This window comes from Mchenga conophoros, linkage group LG16 (assembly GCF_057382185.1).
Source record: "Mchenga conophoros isolate Kocher_MC1m ecotype Shallow Benthic linkage group LG16, M_conophoros_male_GT1.1, whole genome shotgun sequence".
In the NCBI taxonomy this organism is placed as follows: domain Eukaryota; kingdom Metazoa; phylum Chordata; class Actinopteri; order Cichliformes; family Cichlidae; genus Mchenga; species Mchenga conophoros.
The window spans coordinates 16,048,223-16,068,845 of NC_140541.1; the positions used below are offsets into that span (position 1 = coordinate 16,048,223).

General features: G+C 39.1%; 3 protein-coding genes across 5 annotated transcripts; all 3 read right to left on the reverse strand.

Moving 5' to 3' along the window:
• Positions 1-52: 52 nt before the first annotated feature.
• On the reverse strand, positions 53-5,280 carry upf3a (UPF3A regulator of nonsense mediated mRNA decay). 2 transcript variants are annotated; one of them, XM_085248798.1, is made up of 10 exons: positions 5,114-5,280; positions 4,306-4,412; positions 4,109-4,215; positions 3,778-3,876; positions 3,511-3,621; positions 3,358-3,413; positions 3,121-3,279; positions 2,884-3,017; positions 2,222-2,510; positions 53-1,355 (listed from the first exon to the last, which is right to left on the reverse strand). In XM_085248798.1, the coding sequence occupies exons 1-10, from the start codon at positions 5,252-5,254 to the stop codon at positions 1,167-1,169; spliced, it is 1,392 nt and encodes a 463-aa protein (XP_085104924.1). In that variant the 5' UTR covers positions 5,255-5,280; the 3' UTR covers positions 53-1,166. The 2 variants fall into 2 exon arrangements, with proteins under 2 accessions (XP_085104924.1, XP_085104923.1); XM_085248797.1 differs by having other exon boundaries at positions 2,210-2,510.
• On the reverse strand, positions 5,212-17,595 carry cdc16 (cell division cycle 16 homolog (S. cerevisiae)). 2 transcript variants are annotated; one of them, XM_085248796.1, is made up of 19 exons: positions 17,383-17,595; positions 17,144-17,198; positions 16,786-16,880; positions 16,592-16,630; positions 16,328-16,468; positions 13,934-14,093; positions 13,730-13,824; positions 13,243-13,376; positions 12,958-13,037; positions 12,814-12,863; positions 12,657-12,730; positions 12,416-12,541; positions 11,709-11,861; positions 10,188-10,251; positions 10,027-10,088; positions 9,610-9,745; positions 8,820-8,910; positions 6,106-8,391; positions 5,212-5,902 (listed from the first exon to the last, which is right to left on the reverse strand). In XM_085248796.1, the coding sequence occupies exons 1-18, from the start codon at positions 17,428-17,430 to the stop codon at positions 8,138-8,140; spliced, it is 1,857 nt and encodes a 618-aa protein (XP_085104922.1). In that variant the 5' UTR covers positions 17,431-17,595; the 3' UTR covers positions 5,212-5,902; positions 6,106-8,137. The 2 variants fall into 2 exon arrangements, with proteins under 2 accessions (XP_085104922.1, XP_085104921.1); XM_085248795.1 differs by having other exon boundaries at positions 16,786-16,883; positions 17,383-17,594.
• Positions 17,596-17,954: 359 nt separating this feature from the next.
• cfap97d2 (CFAP97 domain containing 2) lies at positions 17,955-20,382 on the reverse strand. Its single transcript, XM_085249705.1, has 6 exons — positions 20,264-20,382; positions 19,363-19,465; positions 19,067-19,147; positions 18,727-18,845; positions 18,452-18,635; positions 17,955-18,322 (listed from the first exon to the last, which is right to left on the reverse strand). The coding sequence occupies exons 1-6, from the start codon at positions 20,305-20,307 to the stop codon at positions 18,161-18,163; spliced, it is 693 nt and encodes a 230-aa protein (XP_085105831.1). The 5' UTR covers positions 20,308-20,382; the 3' UTR covers positions 17,955-18,160.
• Between the last annotated feature and the right edge of the window lie 241 nt (positions 20,383-20,623).

Consider the following 20,623-nt stretch of genomic DNA (forward strand, 5'->3'; position numbering starts at 1 on the left):
AGGTAAATCTGGCTTCACCCAAACTGTTAGACAACCACACTAACAGAAAAAATTAACGGTTTAGTCTTTTTATTTTATCACACTTATGGAAAATTAAAGCAACAACAAAATGATCCAAGAGGTATTACATGTTTAAACACTGTCAGTTTCCATGTTGGGACACGTGCAAAAACAAAAACAAAAATATAAGGCTTTTTAAATGAATATTTGTAGCTTCCCCATTACATTTAGTTGATGGCTTTATTAGAAAACCATGCAAAGAGCATAAAAAATTAATAGTGGTCACCCATTGGTGCCATACTTTGCAATTTTACGTAATTTATTTATAGGAAATACTTTATAGAAATGTAGAGAATGTGTTCTTCCTGGCTCCTGGGTGATCAAGTACAAAGCTTGGCTCACACGCAAAAACAGGATCTCTGTTGTAGAGACAGAGACGCCTGAAAAATAGGATGGACCAAATTTAAGACACGCAAGTAAAATGGAACATTTCCCCTCATTCGCTCGCTTTTACACACAACAACACACACAAAATTTCCTGCCTGGCATTGTTTACATCCATTTTCTATACGTTCTAGTTGCAATATTCTTAGTTTACATAAAATCTATAAGAGCATTATAAAATATACATGATCTGAGAACTATAGAGGATGCAGAGGATGAGGCAATGGTCTCACAAGTAAACTACTGATGGATGCTGCCAATTAGCTGCCTCCCACAGGGATCACACTTCAATATTATCACTACACAGAATGACACATAACTGGCTCAAGTGCTGATGAAGTTGAAAGTAGCTAGCAGAGCAGTTTCAGTAGCAGCTATAGCGCCAATCTCTGAATGAGAACACAGGAAGAGCAGGGCATAAAACAAAAAAAGATTTGTTTCACTGTTGTGCTATCATTCTGGTATTCTTTCCTCCAAGTCTTCATGCTCGAGCAGGCAAAAAAACCCCAAAACAGAATCCTGACCAACACCCAAATCTCTGAATTTCATCACACCTAACACACAGAAAAATTACTACTAGGCTGCTTTTGAAGTGATTTTTCTTTCTCAGCGGGGTATACTCATCTTGAAAGCTCAGTGATAACCAGTCGAATCTGTCACCACCAACTTAGGTGAAGGATGAATAATTAACTCGTTTTTACCCCTTAAAGCGTCCACACTGCTCACTGCTCATCTTTACTTTTCTCAAAACCTTTCTCCAGCCCCGTTGCCATGGTCGCAACCTCATAACAGTGCTCCGTCCTGGATTCAGGCGAGTGGCCCACAGGGATGCAGTCGTAGCCTTTGCCTGCCGAGCTCATGCGCTTCCGGTTGCGTGCACCTGGCTGATAGAGCTGCATGGCTGGACGGTCCTGCAGGGAGAAAAGAGCGCAGGGACATGGGAGATACGCTATATAGTAGCAACTTGATTACACTGAGCCTACCTACTATGTGTGGTTACTTGCAATTTGTGATTACAATAGTGCACACTATGGGTGATTGCAGTAACTATCTCCAAGGTTAAATACCATTCATTCAATTTCTAAAAGGGATCTGCTTATTCATACACAACAAAGCAAGTTCACAGTTCTTTTGGGTGAAACTGCTGCATATAAAGCTCTACTGAAGTGTGTGAATGTGTGTGTGAATGGGTGGATGACTAGATATGTAAAGCGCTTTGGGGTCCTTAGGGACTTGTAAAGCGCTATATAAATACAGGCCATTTACCATTTACTGAAGTATTTTGTGATTCCAGTGGGAGTTGCACAGAATCTGGTAAATTGCTTCAAATAATAGGGTATTAAAAATTGTTATTTTGGGGGTTGAAAACCATGTGGCTGAAAAAGAACAAAAGCAAACAAAAATAAGTAGTGAATTTACAGCTGCTGGCATCATCTCTGCTTGAAGCCTGAGGCTACACTAACTGACACCTAGCTCTAAACACAAATGAAGCTGTGAAACTGACAGCCTTCAAACAACAGTGTGGGTTTCACAGGTCTGAGAGTCTGGCAGGAGCAAAAAAAAAAGTTGAAAAACCCACTGATGATATCTTTGTTTATGATGCATTTAATAGTGTTTTCACAGGCCTGCTTGGAAGAAACATAAGCTGGCCTACTATCAGATGGAGACAGTCACACATAAATCAATATCTGAAACAAGTCTACACAGATGAACAAATTAGTGATGAAACAATCAGCGATCGCCTTCTCCCCATTCTCATGCTCACCTTCTCGCTCACCTTGTTTCGGAGGCGTTCCTTCCTGTTACCCAGGTCCTCTCTCTCCTCCTTTCCTATCTTGTCTCCACTGTCAGGACAGTAGGAATAGCCATGATGGTGTCCTTCTTTCTTTGCTCGGTCCTGGCAGTAGCCCTTCCCCCATTTGGTCTCATCCTTCCGCCGCATGAACTTGTCAAACTCATAGTGATGCCTCTGTCGTTTCCTCTCTTCATCTTTCCCACGGTGATCCTTATCTCTCTGCCTGCGCCCATGCTGTTCTCGCTGCTCCTTGTCACTCTCAGGCTGACCTCTAGTGGTCAGAATATAGATTGCAGAAACACCAGGTTAGACACCAGGATGCTAGTTGCAAAAGATTTGCATTATAAGACATCATGGAAGGTTTTTAAAAGTATTTTTTGGTTTTTCTGCAATACAATTTGTAATTATTAACTGTATATTAATGCTACAAAGATCAATGATTGTCCTTTAGAATACATAAAATATTGCGGCTAATATGTTATGTTAAATGCAATCAAAATATTTACGGTATTGATTTATGTTTTGGTACATATATATGTCTGAAAACTGTCCATAGGGGTGCCGTATTTTAACTAGTAGTGATCTAATTCTGTCAGCCAAAATCAAAACCAGTCAACATGTCTGAATGATTTCACAGTCCTTACTTGTCTTTGGGGTCCTTTGACTTTATTTGTCCTCCAGTTTTCTCCCATTTGCCTCTGTCTGTCTCTCCAGTGTCACTCTTGTCCTTCATTCGGTCTGAATCCACATCATCATCCCGGTCACTTTTCTTAAGGAGCTGAAGGAGCACAAATAATACAGAAAAAACTCCATGTCTACACGCCACTGCATGATCTAAACAACAATGGTTATTTAATGAGATTTTTATGCTGACTGGCTACCTTAATTTTAATGTCTTTGTCAGACAATTTCTTCTGCTTTTCTGCCTCTTTTCGCTTGCGTCTCTCCTCCTCCCGCCGCTTTCTCTTTTCCTCCTCCCTTTGCCGCTTCTTTTCAAGCTCTCTTCTTCTTCTCTCCTCTCTCTTCTCCTCTCTTATTCTCTGTCGAGGAAGATGGGACAGCTTGAAATAGATGTTTCACATTTCAAAAACACTTTGGAGATAGCTTCGCCTTCCTACCTGTTTCTCAATTTTCTTATTTTTGATGTACTCCAGCAGCGGTGTCGTCCGTTTGGCTAAAATCAAGAAACAATAGAATCAGTTAATCAATATATAAAAATCTGTGGTACGCTATTAGTAGGCAGATGGACACATGAAGATATTTTACTGTACCTATGAGCTCTCTGGTCTTGGCCTCTATCTCTCCTAGCAGTGTCTCAGGGTTGGCCATAGACTTCTCCTCGTCACAGGAGTAATTCTCCAAGAACCGCTTATATTCTGGATCTGACCCAGAATGGAACAGATACTAAATTAACAAGTTCTGACCTAAATGTGTCCTATTTAAACACTTTTGATTCTCTGAACATCCTAAACCCATGTAAGAATGACAAACTGTATTTAGGACAGCTTTAGAGCAGGACAGACTCTAATGTATTTTACCTTCTTCAATGCTCCCAGCTTTGGCATCTTTTTTCTTTAGCTTCTTCTTCGAAATCTTTTGAAAGGGAGCAAACTCTACGACTGCAGGATACTCTTGGCCTGAATAAATATTGAAACAGAAAGCAGCCCATCACTGACAGACTAGCTATCAGATAGTAACAATGGCAACAAAAGTTTTAAAGTGACCTCTTTGCCCATAAAGATTATCCTGTAACCGTAAAGCAAACATGCTTTTATTTGCATTTAACATAGCAGGATAATGTGGCCCTGTGTGCCAACAGTGATGCAGTGACAATAAAGTTAAAATGTGTTAAAAGCAGGCAAGAAGTACCTTTGTTGTCTATGAAGACATAGCCATCAAATCGGTCCCTAAACAGCAGGATATCCTCAGGGTTTTTAAAATTGATATACGCTCTGGAGAACAGGTGGGGGTACAGACTGTGAAGAGAAAATGGCATCCCAAAATTTCATAATTACATTTGTAAGAAAACAGAACTTTTAATCACCTAGTTCAGAAAATATTGATACCTTTGATCTGCTGGGAAAAACTCAAAGTAGTCATAAGATGGAAGTGGACTCAATTGCTCTTCTAGCTGCTCCTTTGACAGGTTGGGTGGGAGCCTTCGAATCACCACCTATAAGCATGTTTGCATGTTTGTTATTTTTATTTAACATTTGTTTTACACAGAAATACAGTAAGATAAATAAATCCATCAACTTTACAAAGGCACAACATATACATACCCCAAAAACCCCCTCCATATAAACTCATGTTGTTCAAAACTTGACACCAAAGAGCTACTTGAGGCAAATGCGCAGTCATTGAAACTATGAAAATATTAACTCAACAAAGAATTTAAACAGGCTCAAACACGATATAGCGATGTAATAAAACATTAGCAGTGATGGGAGCCAACACACTAAACAATTACTGAGTGTCTGCTGCAGCAATTCTTACATTCAAAGAACACGGGAATGATATTAAGGCCTAAAAGTGGGGTTACTGGGCATGCATGCTGAAAACAAGAAGTGTATCGGAGACAGTTTTGAGAATCGCCAGCAGTCGTATTCTGCATTCCGTTGAACGTTACATGGGAATGTCATCATAAAATACCAACGTGAAGAGTCGTTACATGAAATGAAATCAGACTTAAACGTGACATGTAAGCTGAGAGGAGGCTGTAAGTGGGTGAATCCACGGGATCGTCGTGAATCCACTGCCTCAAACTCTCGTCGCTGTCCGCGGTGCTGAAACGATCCCTCCGCGTCTCCTCCATGACGGCCCCCCCCAAGCAGCGTAAACAATGCGACACGGTTCAAAAGCTCAGCTACCCACCTTTGTAAACACCTCTTTCTTCTCTTCTTTCTGCTTAGGGTTGCCGGAAGTGTTTTCCTGCTCTCTTGGGATGTCCCTAAACTGTATCTCGACGACGCTTTTCTCCTTGCCCACGGTCATCTGGTCCTTTTCAGACCGCATCTCTCTCCATCTCCCTTCTCTTCGCCCGCGTTAAGCCACCGAGTGCTCGCGAGAATACAGTGATGTCGCGAGCGGACAGAGGCTGGAAAAGACAGCTTTGATATCCCGAAGGCCGAAAGAACAGGCGGCAAACTATTTAATCAACAAACATTGTTATCGCTTTTATAGCCTTTTTGGAGTCTCTCTCTCTGTTTTTAAGCGGTTTTATGGTATGAAGTTTACGTAGTTTCCCTGTATGGAGCTGTTGTTCTAGCTTGGTCAACAACTGAAAGAAAAGAAAAGAAAATTTAAAAACTAAAATAAAAAAAAAGCAAAACAACTAAAATAATAGAAATAAACAATTTTATAAATAAACAAGGGAAACTATCCACTTGGTTGAAAAACGCATTTATTTAGTTTAAGCATCCACAACGGTCTTTAATCAGTACCGAAAAGTACGTAAGAAACAGTTCTTGCAATAATTACACACTCCCACTCACGCAGTGTGTATGTAACTCTATAAGACAGGCTCTTTCGGTGTCACTGTGAGGATCCCGAGGTGGGCTTCATGTCGCACTGACTCGCAGACGATGAGCTGCCCGCAAAACTCCCACGATTCATGGCAGGAAGACTGGCTCGCTGACCGCCCGTGGATGTCTCGACAGGGAACTGCAAAAAGGTCAACAAAGCCATCTCTTCACATCGGACTCGGCATGGATGTGCACACGGCAAACTGGCGAATTTGTCCACAGTGGAATAAACCTCACACTTTTTCAAACCTATTTTTATAAACAAGTACTTTTATTCTTTCCAAGTACAAACAAGTTTTTTTCTTTAACTCAGCACTGAACTTAGGTTGGCAGCACACTCACTACTTAGGAAGGTTTCCTTGCTGCTTCTGGTCTCTGCACACAGCCGAGGTCCCTCTGGTGTCGACTCTGAGCTCTTCATGCTGGGGACAAAAGTGGAGCAGGTGTCCAAGTCCCGGTGTTGTGCCAAAAAGTGATTGTCTGCCAAAAACTGATTTCCGGTATTTGCCAAAAACTGATTGCTCGTATTTAAACTGCTATAAGTAACTTGATGGCCTATAATATGTGAAACATATGTCAAATGCATCCCTCATGGATGACACAAAGTCATATTGAGCCACAAACAACATTCGTGTAACAAGGTAGAAGCCGCAATCAGTTTTTGGCAGTGACTTTTATAGAACCTTTATTTATGCAGTTAAAAAAAAATCTCATTAACATTAAAAATGTCTTTTGTAAGAGTAAGACAGCAGAAATGGCAGCAAATATTACAATAGTTCAGTAAAAATATTGTAAGTGGGGGAAAAGGACCGGATTGGTTATAATGTGAGTACAATAACACAGAGTTATAAAGATACTTGAAAAAACAGATAATCTTTTAATTCTATATATAACCCCTTTGTAAACGCTGTTCACCGAAGTCTATTTACCAACATACGTAAAGATATTACACATAAAAAATACACGGAAACATTGGAAATCACTTTTTGGCAGGCAATCACTTTTTGGCACAACACCGGCAGACCTTATCGTGGGTGTAAATGCCGGTTGACTTAGTTGGAGTGCAGCCCATCTCTCCACGCTCTCCATTGAACAGAAGGACCCCACGGTAAATAGCACAACCCTATCTGTCCTGTGGCTCTCAGAGAAGCGATGGAGACAAGTTCGGTGTTTTCACTGGAGCTCAGAGATCCCACCCCTCTCCTTAACTGGAATAAGACACGTGAGTGGCTGCTCAATGCTGCAGGTTAGTTCAATGCTGTTGATCTGCAGCAGATTCCTGCCTTTCCAATCAGCTTTTTAAAAGTTTTAAACACTTCTCACCCACAATGGTTTTTGTTTTTTTTTATTCCACAGAGCTAAATATATATATGGAGAAAACAAAAGCTGTTGCTTTTTAGAGAAGTTACTAGAAAAACAAGCCAAATGTTTCCTACTTCTAATTTTGTGATACCAGGTTTCATTTTGTCCCTACTGTTTGCAAACACCACCATTCTCAGCTGTGAATGACGAGGTGTCAAAACCCACACAATAAAATGTGTTTTGTTCCTTCAAATCTCTCTGTTTAGTGGTTCAGTTGAACACATTTATGAGCAAACAAATTTTCGTGTTAAGTTGCAAAGAACTCTTTCAACCACCAAACGTATAATCTACAACATTTCAGCTTTGACAACTTAGTAAACAAATGTGTAGAAAAAGAAAAATATTTAAAAACTTCTCATTATTATTCACCGAACCAACTGTGTTTAGTAGATTTTTGAAATCAATAGTAATAATTAAAAAAAGAAATGATTAGGTGTTATTCAACATTTCTTTATTTCAAGATAAATGCATTGTTTCTTGAAAGAATAATCAAAACGCTTTCCCCCACCAAAAACGGCTTGTTGTTAGCTGGCTCTTTATTCAAGTTGAAAATCCACAGGTTAAGCATTGGGGGTGGGGGCGCTGCCACAGGAACTGTAGTCTTTAATTTATGACGTGAGGCGTGTGGCTTCTTTCCCCTATTCATTCAAGTGTCATAGGAACACATGATCCCAGTGTCTTAACCCAAGGTCCAGTGCTGTGCCTTTGCTAGGCCACGTACTAAGCACCTTAACCAAGGTATTCCCCTTTTAAAGTGCATTCATGCAAACATAATATGCAATACAGCAGGTGCCGTATCAGATTTAATCTATACTTACTCATGTTAATAATGTTCACAACTGCCTCTTCTGTGTTTTGCTGCTTAGAGAAACAACAATACTATGCACAAGACGGGGAAACCTCAGGAAGCCTTTGGTAAAGAGCAGGTGCTAAGGTTTTGTGTTGTCCTTGGGCATGGATATGTGAACCTATGCCACCCTGTTGCCACGACAGTTCCACCTCGTGGCAGAGATCACGTGCTGGTGTCTGATAGGGTGTCTAACATCACGTCGCTCTCGTACATGTCACACTCCAGGGTTAACGAGAGCCGAAGCGGCGTCTCCAGCATCATCTTGTCCTGATTTGGGATAGGCGTTTCCAAAGACATGATGCTAGTGTCTTCCAATCTCGGAGTGGCTAGAAGGTCATCAGGCTCTGAGGTGTTCAGCATCTTCATCAGCGCTGGAGTGTTCAAGTTGCCTCGCACCTTATCGTTGATGTCTGTGCCTTAGCAGAAACAAACAGGAAGACTTCATTTTCTGAGGCAGATATCACTCATGTAATTACAATTACGCAGACTTAAAAGGACAGTTAAAGCCCAAATCTATTTTTTTATAATTACCCCTTTAGTCTATAGTGCTATTAATATATTGCTGCAGATAGCTTTGGATTTCAGTGGAGAATATTAGAGAAGATTATGCTTTTCCTGAGAAAGTCTTTTTGCAACCACAGCTAGCCTCCAGACCCTTTTATTGTCTATGGTGGCATCACAAATACAAGGTTCCTAAGAAGGTGCCTAATCTCACACAAAGGAAATACCCTTTTAGATAATAAAAAAAGGTGACTATGAATATTTTTTACAGCTAAATTCTTTAACAATTTACTTTATATGAGACATAAGAAATGTGAAAATATTTTCCAAAATTGAAACCAACCTATATATGCATCAGTGTCACCGATGTACATCTCGATACAGTGGCCAAGCATCGTCACAGAGAAAGTGTCATCCCTTTTCAGTCCCAGTGCCTGCCAAAGAAAGACAAAAACCCCCCAACAAACTACTTTAACCCTTTTTTTTAAATGATAAAAACAGATTGTTTTGACTATGTTTTATGTGCTAATAATACAATTATGTGATTTTAATGGCTGCTAGTATTCTGGACAGCACCCTCAACAACAAATAAAGAATTAAAATGAACGTTTCAAGAGCTAAAATAAGAATTAAAACCAAACATTGATCAAAGTCATGCATTATATCTGTGGCTTAAAAACCCCCAAAACAAAGTCACTGCTAAATCAAAAATACCTCTCTGCATTGGGCAATATTATATTTTTTAAGATGCAACTATAATATAGCTACTTTATCTTATTAACTTGTGATAGAAGTCAAATTTTTGGAGCCAAGTCATTTTATATTTTAAGTGAACCTGTACGATATCTAGACGGTGTATAGTTTATGTCAGATTATTCTTGTGTACTTTTTTTGGTGTACGTGTTTGGTTAACTAAAAAAATATAAAATAAAATCTCATAGGCTATACATTATTCCTTCTTTCCTACTAAAAATGCTACCTAAAATACCAGTAACACAGTAATCTTATGAGAGATTCATTTTAGTAACTTTGTTTCAGACTGTTAAGAACCCACAGGAACTCCAACTCCCTGTGAGTGCCTCTTACTAAAAGACAAACAAGGAACAAAACCAACGGATCCCTTTAAAGTTTACCGTGTGGAAGTAGTCAATAGCACTTTCAAAGTCACCCATGAGGCTGTGCACGTATCCTATCGCAGCATAGGTGGAGGCGTGCTGAGGGATCAACACCAGAGCTTGACGGTGGTACTCCAGAGCCTGGTCGTACTTTCTAAGGAAACAAACACAGCAACATGCAAAGCTGTTACTCACTGAGTGAGCCAAACATCATCAGCAGGCTTTACATGTCATAAATAGTGCATTTAAAATGATTACAAAACTTTCCATTTCTATGTTTGCTGATGGAATAACAACAGCTATATAATTTTCCAATTTATATGTAGCGAAATTAATCAGTAACTATAAAATCAACTTTGAGTGTATCATGTACCATGGCAATGAGACATAACACAGTCTGCAAATACAGTCTTGATGTAATTAAGTAGTACTTACTTCAGTTTCCGACATACATGACCTAAGTTGTTTAACAGAGGCTCCCACTTGTCCACAGTAACCTTTAATTAAAAAAACAAAATTACAAAAATATTGCAAAGACTTAAGTTTTCAAGACATGGATCACATTGATGGTATCAGTTAAAACAATCAGCTGTTACCTCATTCCCTATGGCTTTGATCTTCTCCAGTGCATCAAGAAACAACTTCTCTGCTGTCTTCCAGCTGAAACAGCAAAAATGTTCTTAGAAAGCAACTAAATAACTGTCTGCAATCTGTGTACTAACACATGACAACAGTGCACTCTATACATTAGGATTTACTCAAATTTGCAACATCTCTTAGATCTCTTACATGGTTCCTACACTGTACTTAAATACCAAGACTGTATAAAAACCAAGATTACATAAATGCAAACACACGTTATGCAACGACTTCCTCAGATGGCTACTTGAGGCTGGTTCCAAAATTGTTGTCACGGTCCAGTGATTTCCAACATTACAGTTGAAACTCGCATGTTTACAGAACAAAAGGTCACAAAAAGCAATTTGTCCATAAACTCCCCCTTCATGACAACTGTACATGATTTAGACAACTTCAATGAACTAAAGCTTAAAATAATGCATAATTAAATGATATCTGTGTATGTGTGTACGTGTACACTTGGGTGCTCACAAAGGCAGCAAAACTTGGTAACTAGCTGCTAAATTTACCTCATTTAATTATCTGCTTGTTAAGTGACGCACCAAAACCTGCTTACGGGGCCAAGCTCCTACTCTGTTCATTAAGGCTGTCGTCCTTTAAATGTGCTGTAATGCTTTACATCTTTGTTTAATTTAATATAAACACCCTCTAAAAATAAGCTCTGATCATTGTCGGCTATTCATGTGCATCACATTTTTAGGCTGTTTGAATGGGTAGATTAAGCTGAGGTTTAGCAATTTTCCAAAGGAAGTAATGCAAAACACGCACAAAAATGTTGATGTCTAACCTCGTGCTGTGGATGGATCATTACAGATGTTCTGTTGACTGGAGTTTGTTTTAAGCGTCTTTACCTGCCCTATGATTGCATTTTCTTTGCCCACCGGGAAACCTCACATTAAGTTTTATTGAAGTAGAAAAAGTTAATGTTCATCCTCCATCACTACTTTGCTAATGTGTTTTTAATATCCTAATTAGCTACATAGCTTTGTAGCTAGCTACCACCTAGATCAACTTCAATGTACAAACATTGCTGTTGTTTAGTTTTCTGTCTTCATTCAAGTCTGAAGTGATACCAGAACAGCACATTTGAGCTTTTTAGAAATCACTCAATCAGAACATGGTATAATCATCTTCAGGTGGAAACTGCTGAGCTAATTTTGTAACTGTTAAACTTCTTAAATCCTCTTTTTCATAGATGCTTGGGTGGTTAAGCTCTACTGTAACACCCAGAAGAGCAGCCACACTGATCATTTTATTTAAGATGAAAGAATTTGGGCCATTTTTAACTCTCGTTCATACCACAGTGTTTGTTTGAATTTGTAAACCGAAGCAGAGCTGCAGACCAACAGGAGACATGAGCGTAATTACACCCATCCATTCTATACAGTTTATGATACCAATATCCATTTGCTGATGACAACATTTATCCTAAATGTGTCCAACAAAAAGTTTAAGGGTGTTTGTGCCGTCATACTCACTCTCCATTTTGAAATGCAACCACTGCCACTTCATGAATGACAAATGGGTCCTCTGGAGCAATGCTAAGAGCCTGGCTGAAAAAACGTTCTGCTAACTTGGAGTTGTTGGTTAATCCATACTCCAACCCAATGTAGAGCATGGGCAAGTGACACCTGTGTAACAGAGTACAGGAAACAGGAAAGCTGAATCTATCCTCATCTCATGTTTTACAAGCACGTCAATGCACACAGAATACTCAACAATAACATGACCTGACTTTTACATGTGACAGTATGTTGTGTTTCTTAGTCACCATTATAGTCTAGAAAGATTCAAGGAGTCAAAAGCATGCACTTAAGCATGAATGTAAAGCAGGAATGTCACAATGACCCCAAAACAACACCACAAACACACAAATAAAAGGTTGCAAAAATGGCTGCAGACATTTAAGCCAATATTTTTTTCTTGTCAATAGCAGGAAATGCTTTTATACTCGTGGCTCTCAGCATGTAATCTGGCAAAAATACAGCAAAAATATATGTATGTTCAACACAACCTGGATGGCATTATGCTTGGATACTGCTGAGGTTTTTAAAGGACATGATAGAAACATTTGACTCTTTTGTAATTAAAGTTTTAACAAAATTCTTTACCAACCGCAGCTATATACAGACAAACATTTTACATGCGTATGGATCATTCTCTGACACATCAATCATCAACCTACCCTTTCATCAGCTGAGCAGCAGTGAAGTAGGCAGCCATGGCTTGGTCATGCTCACTCTCCACCGCAAAGGAATGCCCATAGGCAATCCATGCAGGACCGTAAGTCCTCTCCAAAGTGGTGGCTTTGCTTAAGGAGATGTACAACAGCAAATATGTTTGAGAGACCAGAACATAAACTGTCAGTAACTTTTTTTTTTTGTAACAAAAAGGATGGATTTCTCTTTAAGAGGCAACATAAATACCTGAGGTATCGTCGAGCATGTTCGTTTTTATGGCCAACCATGAGATAGTAGCAACCCACAGCAAACCAAGACACCTGGTTAAAAGGTTTTTAGTTATCAGCAAAATAATTGGGGGAAAAAAATGTATAACAGATCAAATAATGAAAAAAAAACTTACTGGGTTGTTGGGATATAAGTCTACAAGTTTGTGTGAGAGGTAAAACAACTCTGCACGGACAAAAACAAAACAAAAACATTAAACTGATATTCAGGGGAACCAAACTAAACATGCTGTATGAATAAACCCGTGTATATATTTTACCATTTGCTTTTCCAAGCTCCACCAGTGTTCCTATGTGGACTGGCAAACAGCTGGCGTGGAAGGGGTCTTTAACCATTACCCTGTAATCAAAACAGGTGTACTTCAGGTACATCACCAAAATCAGAAGTCACAAAAAATGTATTTGCTAGTCATTCATAAATCTAAATGTATACAAATATAATCTAGCGTAGTTAAAGAGCAAAATCTACAGCTAGATTTCATTTTCTTAGATTCTACAGTGGCACTAAGTCTGCTACTACTAAATGAAAACCCTGGGACACCTACATTGATGTGAGTTTGTAGCACATCTTGAAATCACAGTTATAATAATGCCTTTCAGCAAGAGACACGACGACATCCAAGTTGTCCTGAAGACCATTGACCATCTCTGGCACCACTAAATCACTGGGCTTGTTATACTGCAGAGGAAAGCAGAGAGAGCATGTGTCAAATTCATGTCTGTGAAAGCACATAGCAAGGTTAAAATGTGAGATGGTGTGAAAACAGACAAAACCATCACACAGCAACAACAGACAACAGTCACTCTACACACTCATGCTTATAATAACTGCATAGAGATCATTTTTCTATAATTTGTTATCAGCAATGGCAAACCAGTGAGCTGATATCACAAAAAATATCCTTAATCATAAATTCACTGTTAGCGTTGGGCCTTTGGTTGCAATCCTTGAAAAGAGGGGGAAAAAATACCCCCAACTTTATAAATTCACAGTTAAAATCCAGTTGTTAAACTAAATGCATAACCCCTTACCTTCTTTAATTTATTCTCAAAAAGGAAGTGTAACAGCTCCTCTTCCTCCTCAGTACACTGTTGACTCAGAGGAAGGGAGTCGAGGAACTCCTTCTCTGTTGAAAGATGAAAACGTACAGCGTTGTTATAAACTACTGGAATTATTATGGCATTAATGTGCACAAAATGGAATTCTTAGTGCACACGCTGGCCACAGAGTCTCACCTTCCTGTGCAGTCAACATGTGGTGGGACGTTAAAAGGTCAAAGGCTTCAAAGCAGTACACATCCAGTTTCAAGGCCTCTTTGTAGCTGGAGGTGGCCAGTGGTCTGTTATCCATGGCATCATAGATCTTACCCCGCAGGAGGCAGATGGAGCTGCTGATCTGAAATATTTCATTGGGAGCAAAGATGAATAGAAAGAAAGGTTGAGTCTATGACACTGGACATAAATTCATAGAGTGTTAATACTCCATACACAACAACACTGGACAGCATTTTGAGATCATTCTCACATCCTGAAGGAAAGAACAATTTATGCTATTTCTCTACAAACAGAATTTGTGTGGATTGCACAGGGACATAACTCACTGGTACAAAGGATCCTTCATGCCTCAATACATGTTTGAAGACCTTGATCATTCTTAATTTGTTTGAAGTGTGGGTGCTTATTGAGGAACTTGAGCATAGGTAACTGGTTTTTAAAATAGATTATAGAATTCACTAATCTCAAGTCCAAAGGAGGAGAGTTACAGAGTCTGGGGGGACATTGTTTGTGCTAAAATGTTTCAACCCTTCCCGAACGCTTCTTTCACTGCACATGAAAATGGTTTTCGCTAAAGGTGGAAACAGAAAATGTGGTTCACAAAAGGTACAAATATACTATTAAGTATAACCTAGCTGTGTAGACATAAGAGAAGATACTATCAGCTGGTGATGTGCAAACCAAAAGTGAGCAAATGACTCAACTGAGCACCGCTCGCTGCACTCACTAGTTGTACTCAATAACACAGGAAGAGCAAACGATGAATGGAAATGGAAGATGTTTACATGGTAGGAAAGAAGAGCAACCCAAGATACACCATCGCAGATAGAAAATATTTCTCAGTTTCAGTTCCTGGAGAGTTACAAGGCTCGATTATGTTTGTTAAATTAAATTGTTAAGCAGTTATTTCACTTTTACTTAAACTGGATATGAAACTCTACATGTATTAAGGTAATTTCCACCATGGAGCCCTGCTCTAATTGACTGTCACAAATCTAACACTGTCTGTGAAGCTGGAATTACAAAAAATAAGTGTTTTAAGTTAAAAGTGACTGTTTTTAGAGCATGTCTAGCACCATCTCGTCCAGTACAGACTGTGACTTCACTAGGTTGATTGCTGCTAACAGACTAAAATTAGTTCATATTAGCTAAATAGTGACAGAAACAATATCACAGTGGAAAAAAAGAAAGCTAAAACTAAAAAGCAGTCTCAGGGTGTCATTTTTATATGGCCCCTGGCTGAAAGAATTAGTTTCATATTAAAAAACCAAAGCTATACTGCCTACTGTCACTCTGTGTCTCTTAAGCATCAAATGGTTTCTCGTTGTTGGTTAGTTGTTAAATACTTTTGTAAATGATGTCTGTGCGAAGGAGAGTGTGCTTGAGTCAGGTGCTCCAGCAGTTTAACAGACTGACAAGCTGAGCTGAAGTTGACGCCGTCTCCTCTGTATTCAATTTTCCCTCGTGAGGTCATGTGAAAAGACCACGCCAGCTGGCAGAGCATGTCCAAAGGATGCAATCAGCACTATTTTATACAATAATCTAACACTCAGTTATCTCAACGTTAAGTGTCTTTTTCTAAGCATACCCAAACAGGTTACAATATAACTGGTTACTACATGTGATCAGGCCACAAACATAACACTAAGTCAGTATTGTAGAATATTGTCCGCAGCTAAAAAGTAAGGGGCTTTACGAAAATTCCTAAAGTCCTCAACAAGATCAACTATCTTCTTACTGTTATGTATGTTTGTATGCACCTCCATCTCCTCCCTAACAGGTGGGCCAATCTGAATGAAAGTTTGCAAGAACATCGTCACACATACAGCAATTAACTACACTAAGCGGTGCAAGACCAAAGCCAAGAAGATTATGAGGGATCTCTCCCATCCCAACAATGGACTCTTCTCACTGTTGAGGTCTGGGAAGCGCTTCTGCTCCCTTAAGGCCAAAACAGAGAGAATGATGAGGAGCTTCTTCCTCTTACTCTCTGTCATTACTACACATCAGTAACTGTTTATTCCACTGTATACTAGTGGTGCAACGGATCAAAAGTCTCACGGTTTGGACCGGATCATGTTTTTTTCGTCACAGATCGGATCAAGTTTCAGATCCAGCAGAAAAAAAAAAAGAAGAAAAAATTTAACTCGTCATTTACTTATTTATGTATTTTTTGCCTATTAAAAACATTCAACTCAAGACTCATTCCACGCAATTATATAAAAACAAATTAAGGTGCAATATAGGGCAGTACAGGGCTTTCTATCTACAACTCCGCTGTGATATAATGAGCGGTCAAATCATTTAAAAATATAACTCATTAAACATACACACCACATGGCAACCCAGACTTACAGAAGCAGGGGACATGTCCCAATCCTTGGTTGATTCTGATGTCTCATTGTCTTCCTTTCCACTCCTGTCCAAAAGCTTTTTGCTTGCTGGCTCTTCTGCATCTAAGATATCCAAGGCCTGCTGGAACTCTTTGGCAGCATACTAGAAAAAGCAGAAACAAATAAGAAGCATTAAAAATGACAGATCTAATCGATTATCTGCAATTTAGAAGATTGCAGAAAAGGCTATAACAACTGGCATGTTGTGCATCTTCCATTTACTTACATGACACCTTGCAGCAAGATACTGACAAGCTCCGTACAGCTGTTAAAGAGAAGACAAGAGATGTTTAAAACTTTGGTCTGACATTATGCTGCTGACTTTTTTATGACAAACAGTTTAACTCTAACACACACCACCCCCGTACTAAACACGGTTATAAAGGCAATCACCCACTTTTCAACACTCACGCAACGCACCTTGTCAAGTTTACGTGAACGGAGGGCATGGGAGGCTCTGTGGTACTGTGAGGTCAGATAAAGGCACTGAGCAAGCCAGTAAATATCCTGGGGATCTTCTGTATGTAAACAAAGTCGATAGGGTTATCAGTTTTAGAGGTTAGGAAGTTATCGCTGGCAGGTTTCACACCAATGAAGATGTGCTAGGATGCTAATCTGTTATCCGCCCAGACCGCTAGTAAAACTTTCTTTCAGCTGCAACGTAACAGGAAAACGTAACCACTTCCCATGAAGCACCACACACACCATCATTAGTTTTGCTGACAGGTTAAGTAATGCTACTCTAACAGACAGATTAGAACTACCGTAATTTGCTCACCGTGAGAGAGAGATGCTATCTTGTCGGCCCAAAATAGAGCACTCTGGTACTGTTGCTGTAAACAAACACACAAAGGCACCGCATCAGTCTCCAAAATATATGTCAAGCTGCTCACTGGCTGTTATTTGTTAAAGAGGAAAACAGCAAGAGTTCGTTACCACTGACACCAAACGTGCTAAAAAAAAAAAAAAAAAAAGCTAGCGTAAGCTAGCAACACAGAAACTAATATTTTTTCCTACCTGATCGATGTATTGCCGCACTCGCTTTCTGAGTCTGTCGAGGTTCATTTTGACTTTTTAAAAGTGGACTGTCAAAAGTTCTGACTATCACAAGTGTGTCATTCTAAGAAGCAGAGGAAGCAATGCACTAAAACACTACGTGAGATCTCGCTAGCTGCGTAAAATCAAACCCGCGGCTTCTTTCTGCAATGAGTGCTCCGCTAAACCGTTCCGTAAGGAAACTACGTCGTGATAGAAAGTTCCACGTTGACGCTCCTGGCCCCCGGGCCGCCTAACCTAACAACAACAACAACAACAACAACAACAATAATAATATATGTTATTTCAGTGTATTTCCCCTGTTTTTATTTGTCATCACATTAACAACAGTGAAGACAGATACAACAGGAACACCTTTCATCTTACAGCAGTTAAATAAACACAATACATGCATAACAAATAGAATAAATCGGCAGAATGGTATAGGGATAAAAGAGAAATACATTTTAAACACTAATGACTAAACAAATATCTTAATAATGTAAGAAGTATTCTGAAAGTAAAAATATAATAGAATGAAGTCAGGATAAAATGAAATACAAATAAAGTAACAATATGAAAAAAGGAAAAAGAAAACTGCATTTAAAATTGCTTACCTAATCACAGAATAACAAATACTGCATTAACATTTTTCCTGTTTTTATTTTTAGGTTTATTAGGAGTCCTTGGCATTTTTAAATACATCAAAAACATGTGACTTGTCAATAGAATGACTGCTTTAATTGATTTATTTTGAATTTTAGGGTGTATCTTGTGATTTCTTTCTTTCATTCCTTTTCTCATTTGGTAGTGCATTTGTTTTAAAGGTATCTGTGTTCCTGTATCCTCTTCCTTGTTGCTCGTTTTTCTTCTTTTGCTTTGCACCACATTTCCTGCTTACCTTGCTGCTTTTTTCTTGTCCCTAGCAGTGACACATGAGATCAGGTGTTCACATTTTTATCTGATTTGTACATATAGTGTGAAACAAAAGCATATAGAGCATAGAAGTTAAGGAATGCAATGCAGCTTTAAGGAAGAAAGAAAAGGACACCTTTTGCTGATTTTCTCTGTCATGAGGATAGTGACTAATTCTTTCCATCACTTCGGTAGTTTTGAGCCAATCCTCGTGCCAAGCCCTCACATAGAAAGGTTTGCACTGGCTCAGTTTAAGCTGGATCCTTTGATTCTCTTGGGCAATTCTGAGCATTTCCAGCTGCTGATTTTTGTTCCCAGGGCTATATTGAAGAAAAAGAAAGCACAATTAAGCCGCCTTATTTCTTTGAAAACCCTATTGTTCTGACACCGTTATTACGAAACTTAACTGACCTTTTCTTTTCATAGAAATTCCAGTTGTCGACTCTTCCAGGTGTGCTCATAATATGTGATATATTCTCTCTAAGCCTATTGTTTTCTCTCTGAATCTCCAGCATCCTCAGCGATTCAGTCTTAATTCAACAAAATGTGATTAGAAACAGTCACATTTACAGGAGGTTATTCTAACTACATGTATGTAAAAACTGTGTTTTAGTCACTCTAAAACATTGTTATTACATTGGATCACTTCAGGCTTCACAATACTTTATTCTACACTGACTGGAGGTAAAAATAATTTTGTGATTCTAATTATTCATTTAAATTTCTTATGTTTTCTCACTCAAAGGACAACCTTGTGATTCTTCTGCTTGGGAGTGAGGTGACTATATGTCTTTGGTGGTCCCGTGTTTACCACTGGATTTGCTGTCATCACCTTGGGGGAAAAAACCACATGCATGTCTGTCTGAGGCGGTAAACCGTGATTATCCTGACTTTAAAACAACTGTATAAAACAAAAAGGTAGATTAGTTTGTAACAAAAACCCCCCCAAACAACCTAAGGTCAAGACATTTAGAATATGGGCAAACAGGGAAAATGATGACAAATGTTTTTTAAAAAAATGTAAAAATCAAAGACTTTTCTCTTAACTCTTTTTCTGTGCATGTCGTATGCAGCCTGGTCCAATTTCTCCTGCAGGTATTTGCTTGCAGTGGGAAACAGGGGCACTGTTAAGGGATGCAGCGACAGCTTCCTGTAAAGAGAAAACAGAAAAAAAGCTGCAAAAAACCAAGCCCTTTACACTCAGCAGAAAACAGTTTCACACATTTTAATGATACAATGAAAATGAAGAAAACTATAACAAATAAAATCCACATTGGGATTGTTTTAAAATTGCTCAAGATTATTTAAAATAGAATCAGAATCAGAATACTTTATTAATCCCTGGGGAAATTATGTGGGTTATGGTTGCTCCAGTCCAGTAACATTAAGAAAAACAAAAGCAAAAACAAAAACAGACTAAACTATTAGCAATACAATATATTAAGATACAATGAATAGCACAATATAAGGAATAGCACAATAAAAGTATGGGCAAATTATGCAAGAATAACAAGCTCTGGGATGCCCTGTCCAGATCAGGGGTGCTTCTTTTTTCTAGTACCTATAACTTGGCCATCTCCATGTCTCTTATACACCTGCTCTATGTGGCAGGTATGTGTTTCTGTTTCATGGACTGTATGTTTATTTATGAGTGCTTTAGATTAACTTATTTGTATCCAGTTCCAGCCATGTAAACGAAGTGAATCCCCCCAAAGGTTCACGGTCCCTGGAAAGTTTCTGCAGTGGAAAATAGGCTCATGCAAAGAGGACAGCTTTGCCGAATAAATAAAGCAGTAAGGCCTATGTAGAGATGGGACTTTTTTCCTAAATTGTCCAGCATCTCTTAATCCAAATAAACGACGGACAGTTTGTTAACAGGGTGCATCAACAGTTGGCGCGTACGCCAATAAATCAATTAGCGTAAATACCCTCGGGCTCCCTGCCTCACCTTGCAGTCTGTGGTTGCCCTGCTTCCTTGGTTTCTTTACTCATCTTTCCGAGAGTACGCTGAACCGTCCGCGCGGACTAAAGCTCAGAAAACTGCAGTGTGTTTCGTGCCAGTCATACACGGTTGCCATGACAGCAGAGCGAGAGAGCGGAGATGAATGGTTTCAAACGATGCGCCTGTTTGGTTTGTTCCACACAGAGAAACACATACAGCCACAGAGATAGGCTAATTAGCGAGCAGACTGTGGAGCGAGTGGCTGTAAAATGAGCCGCTGTGTGAAGACGCATTTACACATAGTTCAAAGCTGAAAATGAGGAAAATGAGCTAGAACATAAACTGCTTTTATTTATTTATTTTTTA